The 27,063-nt window shown below is 38.8% G+C and overlaps 1 protein-coding gene across 8 annotated transcripts in view; it reads right to left on the minus strand.

The window, feature by feature from the left end:
* The window catches only part of ARK2N (arkadia (RNF111) N-terminal like PKA signaling regulator 2N), a 124,710-nt gene that overhangs the window by 64,480 nt on the left and 33,167 nt on the right, over nucleotides 1-27,063 (minus strand). For 6 of the 8 annotated variants that reach the window (XM_023543829.2, XM_064294571.1, XM_064294574.1 and 3 more), the window contains exon 2: nucleotides 2,484-3,266. In XM_023543829.2, coding sequence (XP_023399597.2) covers nucleotides 2,484-3,198 — 715 coding nt within the window. In that variant the 5' untranslated portion in view covers nucleotides 3,199-3,266. Of the gene's footprint in view, nucleotides 1-2,483; nucleotides 3,267-11,618; nucleotides 17,229-24,724; nucleotides 24,747-27,063 lie in introns of those variants that run through there. The other 2 variants (XM_064294572.1, XM_023543830.2) reach the window with 2 other exon arrangements.

The following is a 27,063-nucleotide window of genomic DNA, read 5'->3' on the forward strand; positions in this document are numbered from 1 at the left end:
ACTTATAAATTAAGCACTTTCTCAATCACTAAATTTACATTACTAAATGGAGTTGTACCTTGATGCAAGCGTACAGCAAGAATTTCAGTTTTTACTTTTACTCTTGGTTTCTATTCTGTGTAAACAGCTGGGTTAGAAATTGACACCCAAGAGATTCTGTTAGCACATCAGCTGAAGTGCCACTCGAATGTCCACGCTGTTGCACTCAAGTCAGTTCACAATTTATCCTATCTTTACAATTTATACAACTTTTCAACAATTGCCATTGCTACAAGCATGAGTACGTCTCCTTCTCCAAAGTTATAATGTGACTCAAGAAACTGAGGTATACATAATTTTTAAATTAAAAATGCACGATTCATATTTTTTTTTTCAGAGGTAACAATACGGACAGTTTGTTTGCACTGACCAATAATAAACACTTAAGTGATCCTGGGTCTGGCAGTTAAGAATGGATGTCTAAGAGTGGAAACAGACTTCTTAAATATTTAAGTTCTAGGCTGTTTCATCTTCACTGCTTTGCATAATTCCAGGGAGGAGCATTCAGATCCTGCCTTATGTGAACGGCACCTCCTGAAACTGCAGTGCACAGCCTAGGCGACCATATACAATTGCCCTACACCTTACCTACCATTTGATTCTCCATGATTACCTTAGGAAAGTCTACATATTTTCAAAAGCCACAAGCTTCCTAAATTTATACTGTGAACAACGGAAACTAAAGTACAGATTCAGATCATCTACTTTCATGTTTTGATTAGTGTACAATTCAGAAGTGAAAAGAAACAGACCTCTGGCGTCTCGCAAGCTTTAAAGAATGGTCAAGGCGGTCAGTTAGTAAATAGGTTCGGAAAATAGGAAGAAAGCACACATAACCTATGTAAGCTAAACAGGGAGAACGTTGGTGAAGTCATTTTTCATGCCACCTCTACAGTGGGGTTGTATCTTCAAAAAGAATCTTACTAACCCCCCTTCTCCCTTTCCTTAAAAGAAACTTATTGTGTTGGTTATATAAATACCTGCTTAGTAAGTGGAAGTAAGCACTGAATCAGAGATCTATCGTTGTCTTGATTAAAAGATTAGAACAGGACATGACAATGTATGAATCATTTTACAGATGTTAATTTAAAGCTTTCTTTGAAATATTATTAAATGGAAAACTGAAATATACCTAAAACCTGCCTTAGAACAACCCCAAAGTCTGCTTCTCTCATGCAGTTGATGAGCTTCATTTAAATCCTCTTCCTGGGAATTTTAACACAAGGACATATCAAAGGTGAGCTACCAAAGGAATTCAATAGATAGTAAGCAGTAAAAAGCATTTCTAAAGACTGTTAAAAAAGCATATTTAATACACTATATGGATGAGACTTTTATTACAAGTTGAACACCTATAAAGTGCTTTACAACCAATCATTCTTATTACTAAGCTTATATAGGTTTTATCTATAGGTTTAATTAACCAATATGATTTTTCTTGAAATAGTCTTTGTATATCAGCAATATGCTGCCTTCACATGTAGAAACAGAAAACTAGGAAGAAAAACGTGGTTACCCATAAAACTTTGGAAAATTAAAACTTTCCCCTCTTTAACGTGGCAATAAACAAGGCTGACAAGCTATTAAATGCCACATAGCTTCCAGAACATTACCAATCATATTATGAATCTCTTCAATAATGAGAATTCAGCACTTAAGAACCGTTCGGACCTCACCTTTCTTCCACTGTGAAATCTTAAGACTGTCTTCGTAGTACATAGTACCAGACCTGGTATTACGGTAGACGCAGATACTTTAAACTTTAATAAAACTACAGACCCTTATACCAGTGAGAGCTGGAGCCAGAAGATTTCTAACAAACTTTGTATAGCTTGGGGGTGGATTAAGGGTGAAATTTTGCAAAAACATTATTTTCAATGCAAGTGATAATGCAGCATAGAAAAATATGCAACAAGGATAACTGGCCTATCATGCACTGAATCAGAAAAATAAAACACAAACTACTGTTGTAGGAGGAACAGAGTTATTGGGAAACTTTAACGAAAGATAGAACATGTTATTTCAGACACCATAAGCTCAAGTGCAGTGGCTATATAACAAAGCAAGGTGCCTATTCCTGAGGAGAACATATTTAGTAATAATGCTGAACAGTGAGTATTAAATCTAAGCAGAGCTAAAACGGCAATGATGGGGGTTCAGGTAGTGTGTTACAGAGAATGAATTGTGAGAAATTCCATTACTTAAAAATAATCCTGTTCCTATCATTAACCATTTAGATATTTTTTGCTGATGTGCTAAAGTGCACTGGAAACCTCAGAATAGGTTTTTTAAATTGGCCATGTCTTGTTAACAGACTGCAGTCTTCAAATTTACACAGAGCTGCAGGTCTCCTGGATTTTCTCAAGTGTCACTCATCTAACTGAGCCTGACGGCTGAGAAATGCCATCAGGTGCTGTACAGTCAGTTTAAAAAACATCCTCTACCTGGTATCTCTGCAGTGATTGTCTTGCTGCTCCCTGAAACCTCTTCATCATCATCCGACGAGCTTGTGCTCGAGTCACAAGTCAGGTCACTATCACTGGTACTACTGTCCTGCAGCAGGTTGTATTTCTTCCGTGCAGCAGCCTCTCGTTTCTGCCTCAGTAGCCTGATTCTTTCCTTGTGCTTTTGGCTCCGATGACCTTTAACCTTGGCAACTCGGCCATTCTGTTTATCACTGGATTGCCGGTTTTTCTTGGCAGCCATAGTGGATGTTTCACTTTCAGATCGGGACCGCCTAGATTTGCGCCCAACTGTGGCACCAGACACTCCGGAAGGGTCTCCTTCTACTGTTGTTTCTGCCTGGGAGGGTTCATTCTCTTCTGCAGAAGACAATGTATCTGAATCAGCCAGGTGACCACTAGAGGAAGGGGAAAGCATGCAGTGGTTAGAGGAGTCACTCTCATAAACTCGGCCAGTTGTCGGTTTGTCACTCTCTGTGGATGCTAACTGAGACTCAGAAGAGTCCCTTCTCAGTTCCATCAATAAGCAAGGCATTGAAGAAAGAACTGTAGAATCTGCAACACCATCTTTCTGAACTTGAGGTTCCAGTTCTACAGATCCATCTTCCTCCTTGGCTGTCTCTTGTTCGGATGTTTTTGGTGGGACTTCAGACTCAATGAGTTCTTCGACTTTTCCCACTGCCTCCTCCATCTTCATTTCAGAATTGAGTTAAATCATGGAGCAGAGTCTAGGAAACTATATCAAAGATGCAACAGGAAAGCGACCTGTACAAAAACACACAAAATCAATAAAGAGAAATGGCAGATTATTTAATCAACACAACATGCCTATCTTCCTCGGTAGTTTGGCAAAAGTTACCATTACACAGGCCTTTAAAATATATGTATCTGTTATCTCTCTGACCAACAGTCAAATTCAAAAGACTCAATACTACTAATATTAAAATCCTAGCATATGTAGATACTAAAAACGACACAATATGAATCCTCTATTAAGGTCCCTAAAACCAAAAAAACCAATCCTGTTGCCATTGAGTCAATTTCAACTCCTAGGTGGTGCAAAATGGTTTACGCTCAACTGGCAGTTCCCACATACCTAGGGGTACTGCTGAAGAAAAGGCCTGGCAATCTGCTTTCTGTAAACAAAACCCTAAAGATCAGTTCTACTCTGTCACACATGGGGATGCCATGAGTTGGAACTGACTTGATGGCAACTCAATAACTGATCCTAGAAGGCAAGTAACTAAATAAGGATTTTCAACTTTAAACTTTATTTGAAGTGTTCAAGAAAGGAATCCTCAAAATACTAACACAGTTAATATATGTTTTGACTTTAATATAAATAAAAAAGAATGCTTTAAAAAAAAAAAAACTAGTCTAGAAAACAATGAGTTAACTGGAACGACTACTTTTACACTGAAATCTTCAAAGAAAGGACGCAGGGGTGGGGAAGGAGTTACAGTGGAGTTATCATGATTTAAAAAAAAAAAAAACTTTTATGCATTTGGCAAATAAGCAAGCAAGCAAAATAGTTACAGGTAATTCCCAACTTACGATGTATTCGAGTTATGATGAACCATACTTAGGCCTGTCTGTTTTGTTTTGTTTGGGGGGGGGGCGGTTATATATCTTATGATTAGTAATATGTACTAATACAATGTTAAAATACATCTGTAAATTTATATGCAATGTTTCCAACCCTCAAAGACAAATAAAGATCGGATTTATAAAGATACTGATAATAATGAAAACAAAGAATTTGAGGTGTTCAACTTACATTATAACTGACTTACGTACAACACAGTCACCAGAACATAATCCCTTCGTAAGCCGGAGGCTACCTACACACACATTCAAACCTGTCTGTGATTTCCCCTCAAAAGGTGCTCTAAAGAGGCAATGAGATGGGAGGCCTGAATTTGCTGTCCCCTCAGTCCTTCTTAGTTCCCACATACTTCTCATCATGCTTAATGTAAGTCTAGAATTAAACTGTTTTCTTTCATAAACAATAGCCACTAAATACAACTACTTTGTGAACCCAGAAAACCTAGCGTACTCTATGAATGACTTCAGGGATTCAAGACAAAACTCCTTACACACATTTCCTACCTTATACGCTGAGTTTGGAACCTAAACTGTCCACCTTGCCACCACCCCACCTTGGTGTGTGAGATGCAACTTTATCAAGGAGGAATGGGACATCACCTTTAATCACAAGAGTTGTAACCTATTTAGTGCAAGCTTCATTGACTGGTAGTTTCTCTAGGTAGATGCTAAGAAATGTGCAAAGCAAATAAAATACTTTGCTCTGTACAAGGGATGTTAAAGAAGGCAGCTATCATGAAGCCCCAAAGGTCACAGACAGACATGAATATTAAGCTAGGTGACATACTAAGTCAGGTGCAATAAGACACTTCTATCGCTTCATTCTATCATGTCACCGAGATAATTCAACTACGGTGAACAGCAACTAAAAGATTATCTGAAAAAACTTTTAATTGCTCTAACATGCCAGGCCTACTTTTTAATTTTTACAAACACAAATATTCTATATACCTGAATACGTCTTTCACGGCCCTGTTTTTAGCTGCCGATAAAACAGGCATTCTGATAAAGTTTCCTTATCACACTCATAAAAACCACAACACTGACGGTCACGGGAAACACTTATTAACCGTAAAATGATTCTATGTGTAGCCTACTTTATTGGCACATTTGCATCATTACTAATTTTTGTAGTTAAATGAAAATAAGCATAATGTTATTCCTGATGCCATTCTCAAAGGAATGCAACACCTCTGAAAGCCAATAGAGGGAGTAAGAGTTAAACCAACAAACTGCCAGTGTCATAAATGAGCCACACTGGCAATATAAACAGAAAATAAAATATTAACATTCCCAGATATAAAGGCTAAACCCAAGATTTTCTCAATGAGTAAAAAGAGAGGTGATCCTTCGGGAGGGAATCAAGTTATGTATTCTGGAATAAGATTTTAAAGTTGAAATGTCTTAGAAATATACTCAAAGGAAATTAATGTTAGTCCTGCAGCACAGGCTCTGAGAAGTCTCAAATTAATTTCTGAAAGCAGAAAGCACTGAATCTTTTCAAAGTATAGAATATGACATCAGGCTAAAAAGCAAATTTGTTAAAATGACCATTAAAAAAATCTTGTTTCTTTAGGAAATAAATTGTGTGTGCAGCACAAATAAATCTAGACTGTGTTCATCCGTTTAAGAAAACATGAAAATATCGATGGCTTTCAATATGAGACATCAAACAATTATCTTTTACTTCAAGTTCCTTGAATTTAAGTGTTGAGACTTAAAATTTCTGCTGCCTAAACAAGCAACTATAAGTTTAGTCAAAACCACTTAAATATGCCAAACCAATCACAAAAGATTGGCATAAACTGTAAGCAGGACACCAGTTAGTTCATCATGGTACGTCCATAAAATGGAAAACTATACGCCCATAAAGAATGAGAAAGGTCTTTACATACTAATGTGATATAATTTTCAATACATAGTATTAAATGGACAAAAAAAGGTGCATTATAAATGCTAGGTTGCGTATGATTTTGCAACAATAGCAACAACCAAAAAGGAGGGTGGGGGTAGAGACGCTGATACTAATAAAACATAACCAGTCATCTCTTGGGATTAGTTCTCTTGGTTCAGGGGCTTAGAGTTGTGCTCTCATGGCACAATCCATTCAACTGGCATAATATAGTTTTTAAAATTTATGTTCTACCTTGGAATATGGTGAGTAGTATCTGGGGTCTTAAAAGCTTACAAGAGGCCATCTAAGATACAACTATTGGTCTTTATTCATCTGGAACAAAAGAGAAAGAAGAAAACCCAAGAATCTGAAAAGGAACTGGACTACATGACTAATTGTCTACCTGAACCACTGTCCCCTCTACGGCGAAACCAGAAGAACCAGACTGTGCCTGGCTACCACTACTGAATGTTCTGATCAGGAACACAATAGATGAATCCTGATAAAAAGGAGAAAAACCTGGAACAAAACTTCAAGTTCTTAAAGAATCTAGACTTACTGGACCTACTGAGACTGGAGGAGTCTCCAAGACTATGGCCCTGAGTTGCTCTTCCAACCCTGAATTGGAACTATCCCCTGAAGTCATCTTTAAGTAATGGTTTAGCCCAAAGAGTAAAATAAAGATTGTTATCCTTGAGTATTGCATTAAATTTTTTTTTTTAAACCTATATAAGACCAAAGGGTCAACAGGTATTTTAAAGCATAGATAAGTGGGTTGGGGGACCAGGAGATTAAGTAAATCAAAGTGAAACAACTAGAACAGAAATAAGGAATGTTGACACAATGTAAAGAATGTAGCCAATGTCACCGATCATTATGTCTAGAAACTGGAATAGGAGGTTTTGCTGTGTATATTTTCACCAAAAACACAATTAAATAAAAAGTAATAGAATAAAAAAAAATTTTACAGGACAACACTTATATATGAGTTTGTTCATAAAAAAAATTGTTCATAGATGCACAGAATCTCTGGAAGGATACATAAGCAAATAGTAATACCCACTGCCTTGGGAAGGAAAGAGGGTAACTGAAGAAATAAAGTGGAAGGCTTTTTATTGTGTGTCCTTTTGCGCCTCTTGAATTTTGTATCACATACAAAGTGTTATTTCTCCAAAAATCTACTCTGACATAAAAGTCTTCTGAAGGAAAGAGAGTTAGTCGCGCTTTGTCTAGACATGACACCAGACTACTATTTAGATGAATTTGGACAGTGCATTCTACTATGCTTTCCCCCCTGTAGTGGAATTCTGTCATAATTAATAAAAGATCAGAAGAGAAAAAGTCATGGAAAGTAGAAATACAAGCTCCAACAAAACTCCCTGCAGTGGAATAAAAATGAAGTGCCTTAATCAAGAAGGAAAAGATGTAATACATAAACACAAATTTCAAACAACCAGATTATTCACAGCATCTATTGTTTTGGTCAGGAAAACAAAGTGGATTCTTCTGGTAGGGGCAATCAAGTAGTTGGAGGTAGAAAATGACAAAATTATTAAAGGAAAATCCCATCCTGTAAATGGGACAAAAGGTTCAACCTACTGATTTAATGTTCACAGTGAATTTATAATGAAATACTGAATATACAAAACCATCCTAAACCCGTTGTTGTCAAGTCGATTCTGACTCACAGAGACCCTACAGGACAGGGTAGAGCTGCCCCATAGGGTTTCCAAGGAGCAGCTGATAGATTTGAACTGCCAACCTTTTGGTTAGTTGCCAAGCTCTTAACCACCAGGGCTCTGCTGAATATTTTTTTTTATCCTATTAGAATAGCATTTTCTCCCATGCTGTTCTCTCCAATCCCAAAGCAGCACCCATCTACATGGGTATTAGAGCCCATTCCCTCTCTCTAGATTCTTATATATTCCTTGGTTCTCATCAACTTCTCATACTCGGCTGGATCGATCCTTCCTTCCTTCTTTTTTAAACTCTTCCTTCCACCTACCATCTCAGCCTCACATCTCCTCTTCCAAGTACTACTCTAGCTTCTTTTACAGCCAACCTCATTAACAGAGTTGTCTATACTCCCTGCCTCCATGTCCTTACCTCTCATACTCCCTCCCCAGCTCATTCCAATATGACATCTGCTTCGATCCAGGGCTTCTAACTGATTTGTTCTGCTTTGAACCTCTGCTGAGAATTTGCATTTCCATCCAGATATACTGAATTAGAATCTACATTTTTAACAGGATCCTCAGGTAATTCTTATGTATAATTTCCTGGGAACTTGTCAGAAATGCTTCTGTCAAACCAGTGGAACAGTTCTTATCAGGGTCATAAATTACTCCCGTATTTCTAAAATCAACAGACATACTTGGCCCTAATCCTACTTTAATGTCTAAGCAGCCTTCTATGGCTGACTACTCCTTGTCTTCCTTAAAAACATTCTTTGGCTTCAAGGTTTCCCTTATTCTTCTGGATGCTCCTTCTCAGGCTTCTTTGTAGGCTTAACTTGCTCTACCAAATTTCAGCATTTAGTCCTAGGGCTAGGTCCTCTTCCCATTCACCTAAGTGACATGTTCTGTGTCAGCAGTTTCCAATGTCACCTCTACACCAGTAATTCTGTTTCTCCAGCTCAGACCTTCTCTGAACTCTGTAACAGTTTACCGAAGTACCCACCTGACATCTCCATTTGGTTTTCACAAAGGTAACAACACAATTGTGTCATTTCTAAAACCGAATTAGTCATCTCTGATGTACTCCACCCGACTCCTTCTCTAGTTTTCCTTAGCTCATTAAACATTACCACTATTCTCATAGTTGCTCACGTCAAAAACCTGAGGATTACCCTTAACAATGCCTTCTCCTTTACTCACTGCATCCCGTCATTCACTAATTCCTATCAATTGTACCTCCTAAATAGCTTTCTAATCTGTCCTCTATTCTCCATCTCTACTGCCACCACCCTATATAAAACCTATGTCATTCTTTCTCAAAGGAACTATGGACAGTCTTTTCCTAACTGGTCTTTCCACATTCAATCTTGCTTCCACCCAACAATATGTTCTTCACACAGGAGGCAGAACAATGTGTTTACAAAACAAATATGACATGTTTATATGAGAAAGTATTTTTTAAATGTCCTAGAAGGTTTTTTAGGAGGTTTAGAGGTGACCAAGAAAAGGGTAGTGAAAGGCAACTTGAGCTCTATCTGATATGCTTTACTCTTCCCTTAAAAAAGGGTTATATGTAAAAATGAAAAAAGATAAGCTGTTAATTCTGGACAATGGACAGGGGCCATTTATTAGTTCTTCTACTCTTTCAGAAACTAAGATGACAGATCAAAGACCTAAATATAAAATCTAAAACGATAAAGATCATGGAAGAAAAAATAGGGACAATGTTAGGAGCCCTAATACATGGCATAAACAGTATATAGAACATTACTAACAATGCAGAAGAGAAAACAGATAACTGGGAGTTCCTAAAAATCAAACACCTGTGCTCATTCAAAGACTTCACCAAAAGAGTAAAAAGATTACCTACAGACTGGGAAGAAGTTTTTAGCTATGACATTTCCGATCAGCACCTGATCTCTAAAATCTACGTGATACTGCAAAAACTCAACCACAAAAAGACAAATAACACATTTTTAAAATGGGCATAGGATATGAGCAGATACTTCACTAAAGAAGACATTCAGGCGGATACATGAGGAAATGCTCACAATCATTAGCCATTAGAGAAATGCAAGCCAAAACTACAACGAGATTCCATCTCACTCCAACACAAAATAATAAACATTGGAGAGTTTGTGGAGTGACTGGAACACTTATACACTGCTGGTAGGAATGTCAAATGGTACAACCACTTTGGAAACTGATTTGGCACTTCCTTAAAAAACTAGAAATAGAACTACCATATGATCCAGCAATCCCACTCCTTGGAATATATCCTAGAGAAATAAGAGCCTTTACACAAACATATGCACACCCATGTTGACTGTAGCACTGTTTACAACAGCATAAAGACGGAAGCAACCAAGATGCCCAACAATGGATGAACGGATAAAATAAATTATGGTATATTCACACAATGGAATATTACACATTGATAAAGAACTGTGATGACTCTGTGAAACATTTCGTAACACGGAGGAATCCGGAAGGCATTATGCTGAGCGAAATTAGTCAGCTGCAAAAGGACAAATATTGTATAAGACCACTACTATAGGAACTCAGGAAACAGTTTAAACAGAGAAGAGAATATTCTTTGATGGTTACAAGGGGAGGAGGGAGGGAAGAAGGGAGAGGGGTTTTCACTAATTAGATAGTAGGTAAGAACCATTTTAGGTGATGGGAAAGACAATACACAACACAGGAGAGGTCAGCATAACTGGAGTCAACCAAAAGCAAACAAGTTTCCTGAATAAACTGAATGCTTCAAAGGGCAGCGTAGGAGGGGCAGGGGTTTGGGGACCATGGTTTCAGGGGCATCTAGGTCAACTGGCATAATAAAATCTGTTTAAGAAAACATTCTGCATCCCACTTTGGAGAGTGGCATCTGGGGTTTTAAACACTAGCAAGCTGCCATCTAAGATGCATCAATTGGTCTCAACCCACCTGGAGGAAAGGAATGAAGAACACCAAAGACACAAGGTAATTATGAGTCCAAGAGGCAGAAGAGGGCCACAGAAAGCAGAGACTACATTAGCCTGAGACTAAGAGAACTAGATGGTGCCCAGCTATAACTGATGACTGCCCTGACGGGGAACAAAACAGAGAATCCCTGAGGGAACAGGAGAGCAGTGGGATGCAGACCCCAAATTCTCGTAAAAGACCAGACTTAATGGTCTGACTGAGACTAGAATGGCTCCGGAGGTCATGGTCCCCAGACCTTCTGTTAGCTCAAGACCGGAGCCATACCCAAAGCTAACTCTTCAGACAGCGATTGGACTGGACTATGGGATAGAAAATGATACTAGTGAAGAATGAGCTTCTTGGATCAAGTAGACACATGAGACTATGTTGGCATCTCCCGTCTGAAGGGGAGATGAGAGGGTAGATGGGGTCAGAAGCTGGCCGAATGGACGTGAAAAGAGAGAGTAGAGGGAAGGAGTGTGCTGTCTCATTAGGGGGAGAGCAATCAGGGGTATATAGCAAGGTGCTTCTAAATTTTTGTATGAGAGTCTGATTTGATTTGTAAACTTTCACTTGAAGCACAATAAAAATTAAAAAAAAAAAAAAATCATTTACAATATACCTGACAAATGGTATTCCAGCCCAGACTCTAACTAAATACTTTCAGTGACCAAGAAAATCACTGCCTTCTGCAACACCCCTTGATGTCTTCTAGCGTTGCAGCAACATTCCTTAAGATCACATTCAGGAATAACAACTGATCTATATACACCAATATCCACAACATGCCAGGCTAAATGGACAGAATAGTTACATCCAAGAAACTTAGCATTTTTACTTATTATCTAATACGCAGCTCCCATTAAAATGTTCCCAATTGTCCCCAAAATGTCCTTTATAGCTTTTTTGTTTGTTTTTAAGTACAGGATCCAATCAAGGAACACATGTTACATTTGGTTGTCATATTTCCATAGTTACCTTAATCTAATCAGTCCCCCCTACTTTTTGTTTTATTTTGTTTGTCTTTCATGGCATTGATATTTTCGAAGATCACAAGCCAGCTGTTTTTCAGTATGTCCCACAATCTGGATTTGTCTGATTGTTTCTTCATAGCTAGATTCACGTTAAATATTTCCAGCAAGAAAGTGTACTGGTGATGTTGCCTGCTTTAAAAAAAAAAAAAGAAGAAGAATATTCCTTACTTGGGTATCTTAAAGTCTTAACAGACTAATATGATCCCTATTTATATGCATATTGGAGTCAGTGGGTAGTGCTAATGGTTAACTGGATTAACTTGCTTGGCTGCTAACAGAAAGGCTGAATGTTCAAGTTCACCCAGAGTGCCTTGGAAGAAAGGCCTGGTGGGTGATCTAGCTCTGAAAAAACAGCCACTGAAAACCCTATGGAGCACAGTCCTACTCTGACACACACGGGGTCGTCATTGGTCAGAATCAACTTGTTGACAACTGGTACATGTTATACGCATATTACCAACGCTATTTTCTGTTCCAGCGCTTTGCATAACTGCAGTTAAATAACTGTGCGATTGCTTAATGTTCATCCTCCATACAGAAAGCCTGAGGACACAGAAAGGTTTAAAGGAAATTAATTAAAAAATGATATAACCAAGAAAACGCTTCTGATTTCCGGTTTACCACTATGCATAATAGGTAACACAGACCTTAAGGCAGAATCTATTACTAAGATAAAAGAAGTCATTTTAATCTTGCATAACCCAATGATAAATATCGTGAGAATCTGTGGGCTTTCTCTTCTAACTTGCTAATTTCTGAAGGTCATCAGTTAAGAGTGAGGATGAAGGAGGTGATGTTGGGGTTGGTAAGTGCAGTGGGATGGATAGCTTTTATATGCCTTTCTAGTCATAGTCTTGTAACTCCTACCAAAAGACTGGGTGGGACTATGCAAATAAGGTGCTTATGGCCCATCAGAGGGATTGGACAGCTTGTTAATAATGCAGATAGGGTCCACAGCACCTTGTGGTAGGTGGGACTATGCAAGTAAGGTATATGGAACCCTAATGAGGGGACAGGTCAGTTTTGCCATCCTGTTCAAGGCTTAAAAGGGAGCCAATCGCAGAGCACTGGGGGGAACTGACTACCACAAAGAAGAACAGATGGGAGCAGAGCATGTCGTTTGGATTCAGGCTCCCTTTACCGAGACCCTCCTAGACCCAGGAGACAGAGAGAGAGCTGTAACACTGAAGACAGCGAGACGTTGAGAAGCAGTGAGAGAAAACAGTGGCAGCAGAGGCAGGAGAACCAGGAAACCTGCAGGAGGCGGCACAGTGAACTTCCACGCCCACACAGAGAGAAAGCTAACAGCCTTCAGGTAGGAGGCTTCTGGGTGGAGTTTGAGGTACCTCTAGGCACACGGCGGAGCTAAAGAGCTTTGTAACACTTGGTGAGCAGACAGGCTGAGGGGCAAGGGCCAGAGAGGGGCCTGCCTGTGGGCACAGCTGAGAACTGTCCTGAGCAAAAAACTGTATCCTGAGTCCTTTCTGATCCTGCATTGTGTAGCCTGTTACTTTCCCTAATCCCCCAAGTATCTGTCGGTTTGTCATACTGTGAGGGCTTTGCGTGTTGCTGTGATGCTGGAACCTATGCCTCCAGTATTCTGACACCAGCACGATCACCCATGGAGGGCAGGTTTCAGCTGAGCTTCCAGACTAAGACAGACTAGGAAGAAGGACCCGGCAGTCTACTTCAGAAAAGAATTGGCCAGTGAAAACCTTATGAATAGCAGGAGAACACTGTTTGATATAGTGCTGGAAGATGAGCTCCCCAGGTTGGAAGGCACTCAAGGACAACTGGGGAAGAGCTGCCTCCTCAAAGCAGAGTCAGCCTTAATGATATGGATGAAGGCTTTTGGGACCTTCATCTGCAGATGTGGCATGATTCAAAATGAAAAGAAACAGCAGCAAACATCCACTAATAATCAGAACCTGGAATGTACAAAGTATGAATCTAGGAAAACTGGAAAACGTCAAAAATGAAATGGAACACATAACATCAATATCCTAAGCATTAGTAAGCTGAAATGGACTAGTATTGGCCATTCTGAACGGGACAATCATATATTCTACTATGCTGGGAGTGATAACTTGAATAGAAATGGTGTTGCATTCATTGTCAAAAAGAATATTTCAAGATCTATCCTGAAGTACAACGCTGTCAGTGATAGGATAATATCCTTACGCCTACAAAGAAACCAGTTAATACAACTATTATTCAAATTTACGCACCAACCGCTAAGGCCAAAGATGAAGAAATGTAAGATTTTTATCAGCTTCTGCAGTCTGAAATTGATCGAATATGCTATCAGAATGCATTGATAATTACTGGTGATTGGACTCTGAAAGCTGGAAACAAGGAAGGATAGGTAGTTGGAAAATATGGCCTTGGTGACAGAAACAATTCCTAAGATCGAATGACAGAATTTTGCAAGACCGACAACTTTTTCATTGCAAATACCTTTTTTCACAAACATAAATGATGACTATACACATGGACCTCATCAGATGGAATATACGGGAACCAAATCGACTACATCTGTGGAAAGAGATGATGGAAAAGCTCAATATCATCAGTCAAAACAAGGCCAGGGACAGACTGTGGACCAGATCATCAACTGCTCATACACAAGTTCAAGTTGAAAGTGAAGAAAATCAGAGCAGGTCCACAAGAGCCAAAGCACAAATTTGAGTATATCCCACCTGAATTTAGAGACCATCTCAAGAATAGATTTAACCTGCTGAATACTAATGACCGAAGACCAGACGAATTGTGCAAGGACATCATACATGAAGAAAGCAAGAAGTCATTGCAAAGACATGAAAGAAAGAAAAGACCAAGATGGACGTCAGAGAGGGCTCTGAAACTTGCTCTTGAATGTCGAGCAGCTAAAGCAAAAGGAAGAAATGATGAAATAAAAGAACTGAACAGAAAATTTCAAAGGGCAGCTCGAGTAGAGTAAGTATTATAACGACATGTGCAAAGAGCCGATGATAGAAAACCAAAAGGGAAGAACACACTTGGCATTTCTCAAGTTGAAAGTACTGAAGAAAAATTCAAGCCTCAAGTTGCAATAGTGAAGGATTCTATAGGGAAAATATTAAACAACGCAGGAATCGTCAAAAGAAGATGGAAGGAATACACAGAATCATTATACTAAAAACAATTAGTTGATGTTCAACCATTTCAAAAGGTAGCATATGATCAGGAACCAATGGTACCGAAGGAAGAAGTCCAAGCTGCACTGAAGGCGCTGGCGAAAAACAAGGCTCCAGGAATTGATGGAATATCAGTTGAGATGTTTCAACAAACGGATGCAGCACTGAAAGTGCTCACTCGTCTACGCCAAGAAATTTGGAAGACAGCCACCTGGCCAACCGACTGGAAGAGAGTCATATTTATGCCTATTCCCAAGAAAGGTGATCTAACCAAATGTGGAAACTACTGAACAATATCATTAATACCACACGCAAGCAAAATTTTGCTGAAGGTCATTCAAAAGCGGCTGCAGCAGTATATCGACAGGGAGCTGCCAGAAATTCAGGCCGGATTCAGAAGAGGACATGGAACCAGGGATATCACTGCTGACGTCAGATGGATCCTGGCTGAAAGCAGAGAATACCAGAAGGATGTTTACCTGTATCTCATTGACTATGCAAAGGCATTCGACCATGTAGATCGTAACAAATTAGAGATAACATTGTGAAGAATGGGAATTCCAGAGCACAGTCAATGTGCTCATGAGGAACCTGTAAATCAGATCAAGAGGCAGTTGTTCGGACAGAACGAGGGGATACTGAGTGGTTTAAAATCAAGAAAGGTGTGCGTCAGGGTTGTATCCTTTCACCATACCTATTCAATCTGTATGCTGAGCAAATAATCTGAGAAACTGGGCTATATGAAGAATGGGGCATCAGGATTGGAGGAACACTCATTAACAACCTGGGTTATGCAGATGACACAACCCTGCTTGCTGAAAGTGAACAGGACTTGAAGCACTTACTGATAAAGATCAAAGACCACAGCCTTCAGTATGTATTATACCTCAACATAAAGAAAAAAATCCTCACAACTGGACCAATAAGCCACAGGAAAAGACGGAAGTCAAGCATTTCATTTTACTTGTATCCACAATCAACAGCCGTGGAAGCAGCAGTCAAGAAATCAAAAGACACATTGCATTGGGTAAATTTGCTGCAAAAGACCTCTTTAAAGTGTTGAGAAGCAAAGACGTCACCTTGAAGCCTAAGATGTGCCTGACCCAAGGGATGGTATTTTCAGTTGTATCACATGCACGTGAAAGCTGGACAATGAATAAAGACAACTGAAGAAGAACTGACGCCTTTGAATTGTGGTACTGGCAAAGAATGTTGGATGGACTGCCAAAGGAATGAACAAATCTGTCTTGAAAGAAGTACAACCAGGACGCTCCTTAAAAGCAAGGATGGTGAGGCTGCGTCTTACATGCTTTGGACATGTTGTGAGGAGGGTTCAGTCCCTGGAGAAGGACATCATGCTTGGTAAAGTACTGGGTCAGCAGAAAAGAGGAAGACCTTCAATGACATGGACTGACACAGTGGCTCCAACAATGAATTCAAGCATAAGAACAATTGTAAGGACAGCCCAGGACCAGGCAGTGTTTCGTTCTGTGGTACATAGGGCCACTATGAGTCGGAACGGACTCGAGAGTGCCTAACAACAACAATAACTTCCCTAATAAACCCATAATCATGGGTATTGAGTTCTGTGCTGCCATTGCAATGAATTATCAAACTCAGCAAAGAAGCAGGGAATGTCTTGGTAGGAAAGGGTAGTGTTGGAATTGGTAAAAAGTTTCAAGGATGGAGGCAAGTCTGACCTCAGCTCATAGCAATCAGCCTTGGGCTGTTGATGCTGATAATGATTCTTCTTCCCTGTGAAGTTAGAGGAGAACAGACCTGCCCCCCGCCCCACCACTTTTTTTTTACAATGAGAGAAGCCAGTGTGAAACAGTAGTGGGAAAGCAAAGGACCTAGGAAAGTACAGCAGAATATGACTTCCAGGCAACAGTAATGGCCCCCTTAAGGGTTGTAGCCATGAACTTAAAAGTGGATGTGTTTTTCTTCTTTCCAGTTCAGATGCATAAGTGCAAGTGCAGAGGAGGTAGAAGTCAGACTTAACCAGATGATAGTTTTGCCAAGCAAGGAGAACAAACCAAGAGTGTCTTCAAGGAAATCATTCTGATGGCCTCATCAAGGTGGTAAAAATGTGGTAGGACCAATAGATTAGATACCCCAGGGTATTACAGACAGTGAGACAGAAAGATAGATGATGGTGAGTGGGTCAGAGAGTGCTGTGAATGAAAGTGAGATTATTAGTAGCTCACTTATTGGTAGTTGACAAGATCTACAACAGTCCTATTCAAAGTGTTGGTAAATGACTGTCCTCCTGCAATGAGAGAAGTAAAGAAATCGAGAGTAAGTGACTGGAAACTTAAAGCAATTAGACATTGTTTGGACATCCAAACAGCATTTCAATTTCCTAGTAATTGATTTTCACTGTATTTTACAAAAGAATTGATCCACGAAGGATTGGAAAAAAAAAAAAAAAATACCAGTTCTTCACAACGGATAGCTCAAGAAGCTCTGGTTAGAGTATAACCAAGGAAGTACACGGCAGAGGTAGGATGAAGGGCAAAATCATTACAGGCAGAGTTCACAGAACTGAGTGACTAGTGTTGGAAAAATCATCTACATGCTGATTGAAATTACCAAGAGTTAAGACAAGAGTCTTAGTGAGCAAAATTACACTAAGCAAGGAACAAAAATTGTGGCAATATAAACGGGTAAGTGATCAACAGATAACGGCAACATGGACGTGATGGATAATATAATCTGTTATCATAAGATTCTAAACTGGGTTTTCTTAGGAGGAGGAGAAAAATTATCTGAAACACAGCAGTGAGGAACAGGGAAGCCACTCACTCCTCCTCCTCTATGCCAGAGAATAAGAAAAAATACAGCCACCACTTGCAAGGTAAAAGAGTGTCCTCACGGGGAGAGGTGGGTCTCCATTAGTGTAAGAAGATAACAGGGCAAGTTCAGAGAAGGGTTGAGATTACTGGTGATTTTGCTGAAGATAAACCATGAATTCCAGAGGGCACTGTGGAAGGGAGCTGAAGAAGTGGGGAAGAGAACAAAATGAGGAAAAGAATACAAGGGGATGTGCAGTGTTTTATGGGGATCGGATTGTAGGAAATAAGGAGTGATTTAGGAGTTTGGGGCTCTTGGTGTCACTGATGAAACAAAAACTTACCCTTGCATATATAATGTATTCAGATATTTTCTTTTCCATTCTATACATTAAAAATATTTAGTGCTAGTCATAACTCAGTAAAACGATTTCACAACCGAAAGGCAGCAACATGTAAGAACTGCCTAGAGGAACTTAAACACATGATAAGAATGTTCATAGCAACACTGTTTTTGTAGCAGATAAAAAAAGCAAAATCAAACATCTAGTACAGCAGAATGGTCAAATAAATCGTGGTAAGTTTCTACAGTGAAATAGCACAGAGCAGTAGAAACAAATGAAGGACAACTATGATACATCAATGTGGATGAATCTAAAACACAATGATAAGCACCCTCTAAGACACATCTATTGGTCCCATCATGTTTGGAGCAAAGGAGAATGAAGAAAATGAAAGACACAAGGAAAATATTAGTACAAAGGAGTAATGGACCATATGAACCACAGCCTCCACCAGCCTGAGCCCAGAAGAACTAGACAGTGCCCAACTACCACCAATGACTGCTCTGACTGGGATCACAGTAGAGGGTCCTGGACAGAGGAGAAGAAAAATTTAGAAAAACATTCAAATTCACAAAAAAAGACTAGACTTACTCATCTGACAAGGACTGGAGGGGCCCCCAAGACTATGGTCCCCAGACACCCTGCTAACTGAGAACTGAAGCCATTTCCAATGCCTACCTTTCAGCCTAATATTAGACAGCCCTATAAAACAAACAATAACACATGTGAGGCACGTGCTTCTTAGTTCAATCACGCATACAAGACCAAATGAGCAACACCTGCCCAAAAGCAAAGACAAGAAGGCCAAGAGGGATAAGAAAACTAGACGAGTGGACACAAAGAACCCAGGTTGAAAATGGAAAGGGGGAGAGTACTGACACGTTGTGGGAACTGCAACCAATGTCACAAAATAATTTGTAAATAAATTTTTTAATGACAAACTATTTTGCGCTGCAAACTTTCACCTAAAGCACTATAGATATATTTCAAAAAATAAGCAAATTCCAAAAAAAACTTATAGTATCATTCAATTTAAATAAAGTTCAAAACAAGGAACCATAACATGTTATACGTAGATAATAAATTGTACAGTAAACACTACTTCAAAAGACAAGGAAATGGTCACCAAAAATTCAGAATAATGGTTAGTTCTGGGTGGAGGAGATGTGATGGCTTATGAGTATATAGGGCTTCTAAAGTATTGGCAGAGCAGGACTCCTGCTCATGAGCAAGTGAGGGGCCAGCAAAACTTCTAACCAAAATGCAACTATAAGGCAAAAACAAACTGACACAAACAACTTCAGCGTTCTGGACATCAATCAAAACCATACAACAAACTGAAAAGTGTTGCTTTTGGAAAAACTGCTGAATTTTTGTTAAAGACAGTGGGAGTCAGTGGTGTTCTTGCCTTGGGCTACTCTCATCTCTCAGCTAAAGCACCGGCAGGTACTGCTAGAGTGGAGCAGGCCCTGAGGATCCTCACATGTGCTGCTGCAAAGGGAGCTTGCTCCATTTGGATTGGTGGGCCACACCCATGTCCAGGAGCATTGTCAGTGCAAGTGACAATATCAGCAGCAAGTATGGAGGGAAGACTAAGGGCACTTACTAGCCTGATAAAGTGGTCATGAATAGGTTAAGCATACTCTTGGCTGAGGCTGTGGATCTATGCAGAGGAGACGCCAAAGGGTCCAATGCAACATAAAAGCTGGGGCTTACTTGAAAAATGGCCTTGACTTTAAAATATGCTTCCCTATCCATATACAAGGAGCCCTGGTGGCGCAGTGGTTAAACTCTTGGCTGTTAGAAGAAAGGTCAGTGGTTCAAACCCACCAGCAGCTCTGTGGGGGGAAATAACTTGGCAATCTACTCCTGTAAAGATTTCTGCCTAGGAAATGCTATGGGGCAGTTCTACTCTATCTTACAGAGTCACCATGAGTCAGAATCAACCTGACGGCACACAACAACAATATCATCTATGTACAAGGAGTCCTGGTAATGCAGTGGTTAAGCTCTCAGCTACTAACTGAAAAGTCAGCAATTTGAACCCACCAGCTGCTTCATGGGAGAAAAGACCTGGAGATCTGCTCGCATAAAGATTACAGCCTAGGAAACCCTATGGGATAGCTCTACTCTGTCATATGAGATCACTAGGAGTCGGAATACTCAACGGCACACTACAACATCCACATACAGAACCATCAACGGAAAATGGAAAGCCTTACCAGCTCAAGGTATTTGAACACAACCTCTGCCCAATCACTGGTGGAACAATAAACTATGCAGACACAGGAACAACTAGAAAGCCAGGCTTTAAAATAAAAGCAAAAGAGAAAGAGAGGGAAAAAGTGAGCAAAGACATCAACAGCCAAACACTGCAGGAAAGACTGTTTCACAGATTTAGCTTAGTTGTTGAGAAAAGGCGTTAAATTCTCCTGGAATCCAGATTTCTAGGGTCCATGGAGTTGGAATGACACACCCAGGTCACTCCCCTGAGATCTTCTGAACCTTTAGCCTTGAAAAAACTGGTTTCCTAAAGTCACCTTTAACTCAAACAACAGCTAGTAAGTAGCTTAGTAAAACTGTTTTGCCTAAGGCATATAGCTCTTTTGAAGAATTATATATGTAAATGATCTATGGTCAGACTGGAAGCTGTTTCAGGGTAAACTAAAATTATATAAACACTGGTCTGGCATGTTTCCATAGCAACATCAACAACATGGGATATATACGAATGTTTGGAAGTTCTTTAATCTTTGGAATATTTCTGACTCCCAATTTGCAAATCATATATTAAATAAACTTCAACCAATTTATATTATTGGCTTAATATGATTTTTGCCTTAATATTATCTAAAATAAAGAGCAACAGCAGCACTTTCAAAGGGAAAAATAAGCAGAACCAAAAGCTGGTATGTTACCTAAAATGCCTGGTTTTCAACAAAAAATTAAGATATTTCTGAAGAAACAAAAAACCATGACCCATAGACAGGGAAAAAAAAAAAAGCAGTTAACAGAAATTGAATGTCCTCAGATGGAAGACTTAGCAAAGACTTCGAATCAGTTATCCTAATTATGTTCACACAAATAAAGGAAAACATGTTTAAAATTGTCAAGTAAACTATAACAACAATGAATCAACAAATAGAGAATCTCAATAAGGAGATAAAAAATATTTAAAAGGGCCAAATAGAAATTCTGTAGTTTTCTTGAACAGTACAAAAACTGAAGTAAAAGTTTCACTATAAGAGATCAACAGCATATGTGAGGTGACAGAAAAATCAGTGAACTTGAAGATGAATCAATAGAAATGGTCCAATCTGAAGAGCAGAGATAAAAGAATGGAGAAAAATTAACAGTACCTCAGAGGCATATGGAACAACACCAAGAGTACCGACATATGTGTAATGGAAAGACAGGAAAGTGAGGAAAAGAAATAAAAACTAGTCAAAAACTGCCTCCCCAATTAGATGAAAAACATTACACATACAAGAAGCTCAACAAATCTCAAGTTGGATAAATACACAGCAACCTACATCTCGACATATCATAGTCAAATAACTGAAAGACAAAGAGAAAAACCTTGAAAGTAGCAAGAGAAAAATAACTCACTGTATAAAAGGGAACCCAAATCAGATTAACAGTTGACTTCTCATCTCAAACAGGTGCCAGAAGGTAGTGAAATGACATATTCAAAGTGTTGAAAGAAAAAAAAATTAACCGAGAATTCTATACCCAGCAAAACTATTCTTTGGACGTGAAGGTGGGAAAGGAAACCTGCCTTACAATAAATACTTAGGAAGTTCTTTAGGCTGAAAGTAAATGGCACCAGACAGTGACTCAAATGATAAGAACTAAAAATTGTAAATATGTGAGTTAACATAAAGACTAAGTAATTTTTCTTCTTGCTTCTCTTCTTTTAAAAAACATAATAGCAATAATTATAACACTGTATTGTTGGTTTATAATATATATAGATATAATAGATATGAAAATAACAGCATAAATGAGAGGGGAAGGGAGGGGAGAGGAGAAAAGGAGACGGAGCTATACTGGAGCAATGTTTCTATATTTTACTGGATTTAAGTTAGCATTAATTTAAAGAAGACTGTGATAAATGAATATACACATATAATCCCTAGAGAAACCACTATAAAAACAACTAAAAAATAGTTGAAATATCAACTCCAAAATAAGGTAGTAAAGAAGATACAGAGAAACAACAATAACAAAGATATGAAGCATACAGAAAACAACAAATTGACAAATGTAAATCCTGCCATACCAAATATCACATTAAATGTAAATGGCCTAAACGAGCCAATCAAAAGGTAAAGACTGTAAGGCTGGATAAAAATATCCAGCCATATGCTGTCTACAAGAGACATACCTTAAATTCAGAGGCATAAATAGGTTGAATCTAAAAGAATGAAAAAAAGATACACTATGCAAACAGCCAACAAAGGAGAACCGAAATGTCTATCAATAACAGACAAAACAGACTTTAAGAAAAGAAACATTACAAGAGACAAGGAGGAACATTTCATAATAATAAAAAGGTTAATATATCAGGAAGATATAAAAATTATAAATGTATGTATGCTTAAAACAGAACCTCAAGATACATGAAGCAAAAACTGACAGAAGAAAGCAAACATTCAACACTAATACATAGTTGGATGTTTCAATGCCACTCTAAATGGAAAAAATGAGACAAAAAAGCACCATAATATAGAAGACTTGAAGACTATCAACCAACTCAATCTAGCTGGTATACACAGAACAGTCCATACAACAACTGGAGAAGGCACTTTTTTTTTCAAGCACACATAGGACACTCTAAAAGAAAGACCATATAGTAAGCCACAAAACAAGTCTCAATATATTTAAAGCAGTTAAAATCATAAGAAGTATGTTGTCTAATCAAAACAGAATTAAACTAGAAATTAACAATAGAAAGAAATCTGGGAAATCCCCAAATATCTGGCAATTAAACAACATTTCTGAAGAACACATTGATCAGATAAGATATCATGAATTGAAGGACAGCAAATACAACATACCAAAATGTATAGGTTGCAGCTAAAGCAGTGCATAGAGGAAAATTTATAGCCTATTTAAATGCCTACTTCAAAAAAGAAAAAAGGATCTCAAATCAATGACTAAAGCTTCTACCTTGAGAAACTTAAAAAAGAGCAAAATCCAAAGCAAGAAAAAGAAAGGAAATATTAAGATTAAGATTTAAGCAAATAAATAAATAAAAATAATTAAAACATGGAAACAGGAGAAAAATAGTACAGAAAAAATAAAACCAGAAGATAAACAAAATTGGCAAACTTTTAGCTACACTAGAGTCCTGCATGGAACAAATGGCTGAGCACTCAGCCACTAACCAAAAAGTTGGTGGTTTGAATCCACCCAGAGCACCTCGAAAGAAAAGGCTGGTGATCGACTTCTGAAAGATCATAGCCACTGAAAGCCCTTTGGAGTGCAGTTCTACTCTGATATACGTGGGTATGCCATGATTTGACAGCAATTGGTTTGGCTTTTTTTTTTTTTTTTATAAAGCTGGACTGATCAAGGAAAAAAAAAAAGACAAATTACCAAACTGAGAAATGGAAAAGTGGAAATCACCATCGAACTTAAAGAGATTATAGAGAAATACTATGCATAACTTTATGCCACAAAAAAAACAGGTAACTCAGATGAAAAGGACAAATTTCTAGAAAGACAAAAATTACTGAAACTGACTCAAGAAGAAACAGAAAATCTGAATACATGTATACCAAGTACAGAAACTGAATAATTTAAAATCTTCCTGCTTAGAAAAGCCCATGCCTAGATGACATCCCTGGTAAATTCTATCAAATATTAATGAAGAGAAAAAAAAATAATACCAATCCTTCACAAACTCTTTCAAAAAACAGAAGAGGAAACAATTCCATGAGGCTAGTATTCATCCCAAACCCTGGCAGCTGCGAAGGTGATATTGTTTGGAAATAAGGTCTCTGCAGATGTTGCATCTTCAGGTCATACTGAAGTAGAGTGGATACGAGTCCAATCTGAGTGGTGTCTTTAAAAAAAAAACTGAGAGAGTGTGACAGGAAGAGGGTCATGTGATGATGGCATTACACAGCAGCCATAAGCCAGGGAACACCTGGGGCTACTGAAAGCTGGGAGAGACAAGAAGGATCTTCCTCTAGAGCCTTTGAAGAGAACATGGCCCTGCAGATACCCTGAATCCAGGCTACTATGCCCCAGAAATGCGGGACAATAAATCTCTATTACCAGTTGTGGTATTTTGTTATGGCAGTCCTAGGAAACTAATACACAAACCAAATCCAGCAACATATAAAAGAATTATACACCATGACCAAGTGGGATTTATTCCAGGAATATTACGGTGATTTAACATCTGAAAAGCAGTCAATGTTATATACCATATGAACAGAATAAAACCCAAAAAACCCAGTGCCTTTGAGTCGATTCCAACTAAAGCAACCCTGTAGGATAGAGAACTGCCCCACAGAGTTTCCAAGGAGCGCCTGGCGGATTCGAACTGCCGACCCTTTGGTTAGCAGCCGTAGCACTTAACCACTACGCCACCAGGGTTTCCGAACAGAATAAAGGACATGTTATTCTCATAGATGCAGAAAAGACATAGGACGAGAAGCCAACACCCATTCATGATTAAAAAAAAACTCTCAAAAAACTAGGAATAGACAGGAATTTCCTAAACTTAACAAAGGGCTAACATCATACCTAATAGTGAAAGACTGAATCCTTCCCTCTCAGACTGGTAGCAATGTAATGATGTCCATTCTCACCATTCTATTCAACATTGGACAGGAGGTTCTAGTATATGCCATTAGGCAAGAAAAAGAAAAAAACGCCCAGATTAGAAAAAAGTAAACCTGTCTTCAGAGGCCGACAAGATCTTGTATGTAAAAATCTTAAGGAATATTCAATAAAACTACTAGAACTAATAAACAAGTTCAGCAAGGTCACAGGATACAAAATCAATACGCAAAAATCAATTTCATTCTAGGTACTAGCAATGAACAATCTGAACATGAAATTATAACAATTCCATTCATAACAGCAGCAAAAATACTTAGGAATACATTTAACAAAATTAGTGGGAGGCCTGTACAAAGAAAACTACAAAAAATTGTTGAGAGAAACTGAAGAAAATCTAAATTCCAGAGGCTTTTTTTTTTTTTTTAAAAAAGAAATTGGCAAACTAATCCTAAAATTTACATGGAAATGCAATATACTCAGAACAGCCAAAACAATTTTGATGAAGAAAATTAAAAACGTTTGTACTTCAAAAATAACACCATTATGAAAATGAAAACATTTTCTCAGACTGGGAGAAAATATTTGCAAGTCATATATCTGACAAAGGACTGTGTCCACAATATAGCAAGAACTCATACAACTCAAGGTATTCACATATGCTCTTCCCTCTTCCTTGAAAGGCTCTTCTGTTCCAATCTTTCCCAACTAACTTCCCCATCCTTCGGCTCAGAAGACATGTCCTCACAGATGCCTTCCTTGATCACCTCCAGACTAGATTATATTTTCTATTAAAACTCTGTGGCAGATCCCTTCTTTCTTTTGGTAAAATAATCCCTACCTTAAGTAGCTAAGCACATAGCTGCTCACCTAGAGACTACATTATCCAGCCTCTCTTGCAGCTAAGGTGTGTCAATATAACTAATTTCTGGATAATGAGATATGAAAAGTCATGCGTTCATCTTTCCAGTAATGTGCTCTACTTCCTTGGTTTGCTTTTCCAACAGCTGGACTTTGATTTGGCAACAAAACAAACAAAACAAAACAAACGAACGCGTTGCCATTGAGTCGATGCCGACTCATAGCGGCCCTATAGGTCAGAGCAGAACTGCCCCATAGAGTTTCCAAGAACATTTGGTGGATTTAACCACCAACCTTTTGGTTAGCAGCCGTAGCAGTTAACCACCATGCCACCGGGTTTCCACAGATACTTTAAATCCAAACATTGATCCAAACAAGGAATCAAGAATTAAAGTTGGCTGGACTAAACCAAAAGCAAAGAAGTTTCCTTAATAAACTGAATGCTTCAAAGGTCGGCAAAGCAGGGGCAGAGGTTTGGGGACTATGGCTTCAGGGGACATCTAAATCAATTGGCAAAATAAATTCTATTAAGAAAACATTCTGCATCCTACTTTGAAGTGTGGCGCCTGGGGTCTTAAACGCTAGCAAGCGGCCAGCTAAGATGCATCAATGAGTTGCAACCCACCTGGCTCAAAGATGAATGAAGAACACCAAGGTCACAAGGTAATTATGAGCCCAAGAGACAGAAAGGGCTACATGAACTAGAGTCTACATCATCCTGAGACCAGAAGAACTAGATGGTGCCCGGCCACAACCAATGACTGCCCTGACGGGGAGCACAACAGAGAGCCCCTGAGGGAGCAGGAGAACAGTGGGATGCAGACCCCAAATTCTTATTAAAAAACCAGACTTAGTGGTCTGACTAAGACTAGAAGAACCCTGGTGGTCATGGCCCCCAAACCTCCTGTTGGCCCAGGACAGGAACCACTCCCGGAGACAACTCATCAGACATGGATTGGACCAGACAATGGGTTGGACAGAGATGCTGATAAGGAGTGAGCTACTTGCATCTGGTGGACACTTGAGATTATGTTGGCATCTCTTGTCTGGGGGGGAGATGGGAGGGTAGAGGGGGTTAGAAGCCGGCAAAATGGTCACGAAAGGAGAGACTGGAAGGAGGGAGTGGGCTGAATCATTAGGGGGAGAGTAAATGGGAGTATGTAGTAAGGTGTATATAAGTTTATATGTGAGAGACTGACTTGATCAGTAAACTTTCACTTAAAGCACAATAAAAATTATTTAAAAATATATATATATACATATTATGAAGAAACTTTAACACACACACACAAAAAGAATTAAAGTTGGCAATGTAAAATTTTGTCCTCTGGCCCCTATCAGTTCACACACATGAGAGAAAAAAAACAATTCTTCTGTTCAAGGTACTTCATTTAGTCTCTACTGAAGCAGCTGTCACGATATACTATTTTTCTCCCTCATAA

Source organism: Loxodonta africana, chromosome 11 (genome assembly GCF_030014295.1).
Source record: "Loxodonta africana isolate mLoxAfr1 chromosome 11, mLoxAfr1.hap2, whole genome shotgun sequence".
NCBI classification, from domain to species: domain Eukaryota; kingdom Metazoa; phylum Chordata; class Mammalia; order Proboscidea; family Elephantidae; genus Loxodonta; species Loxodonta africana.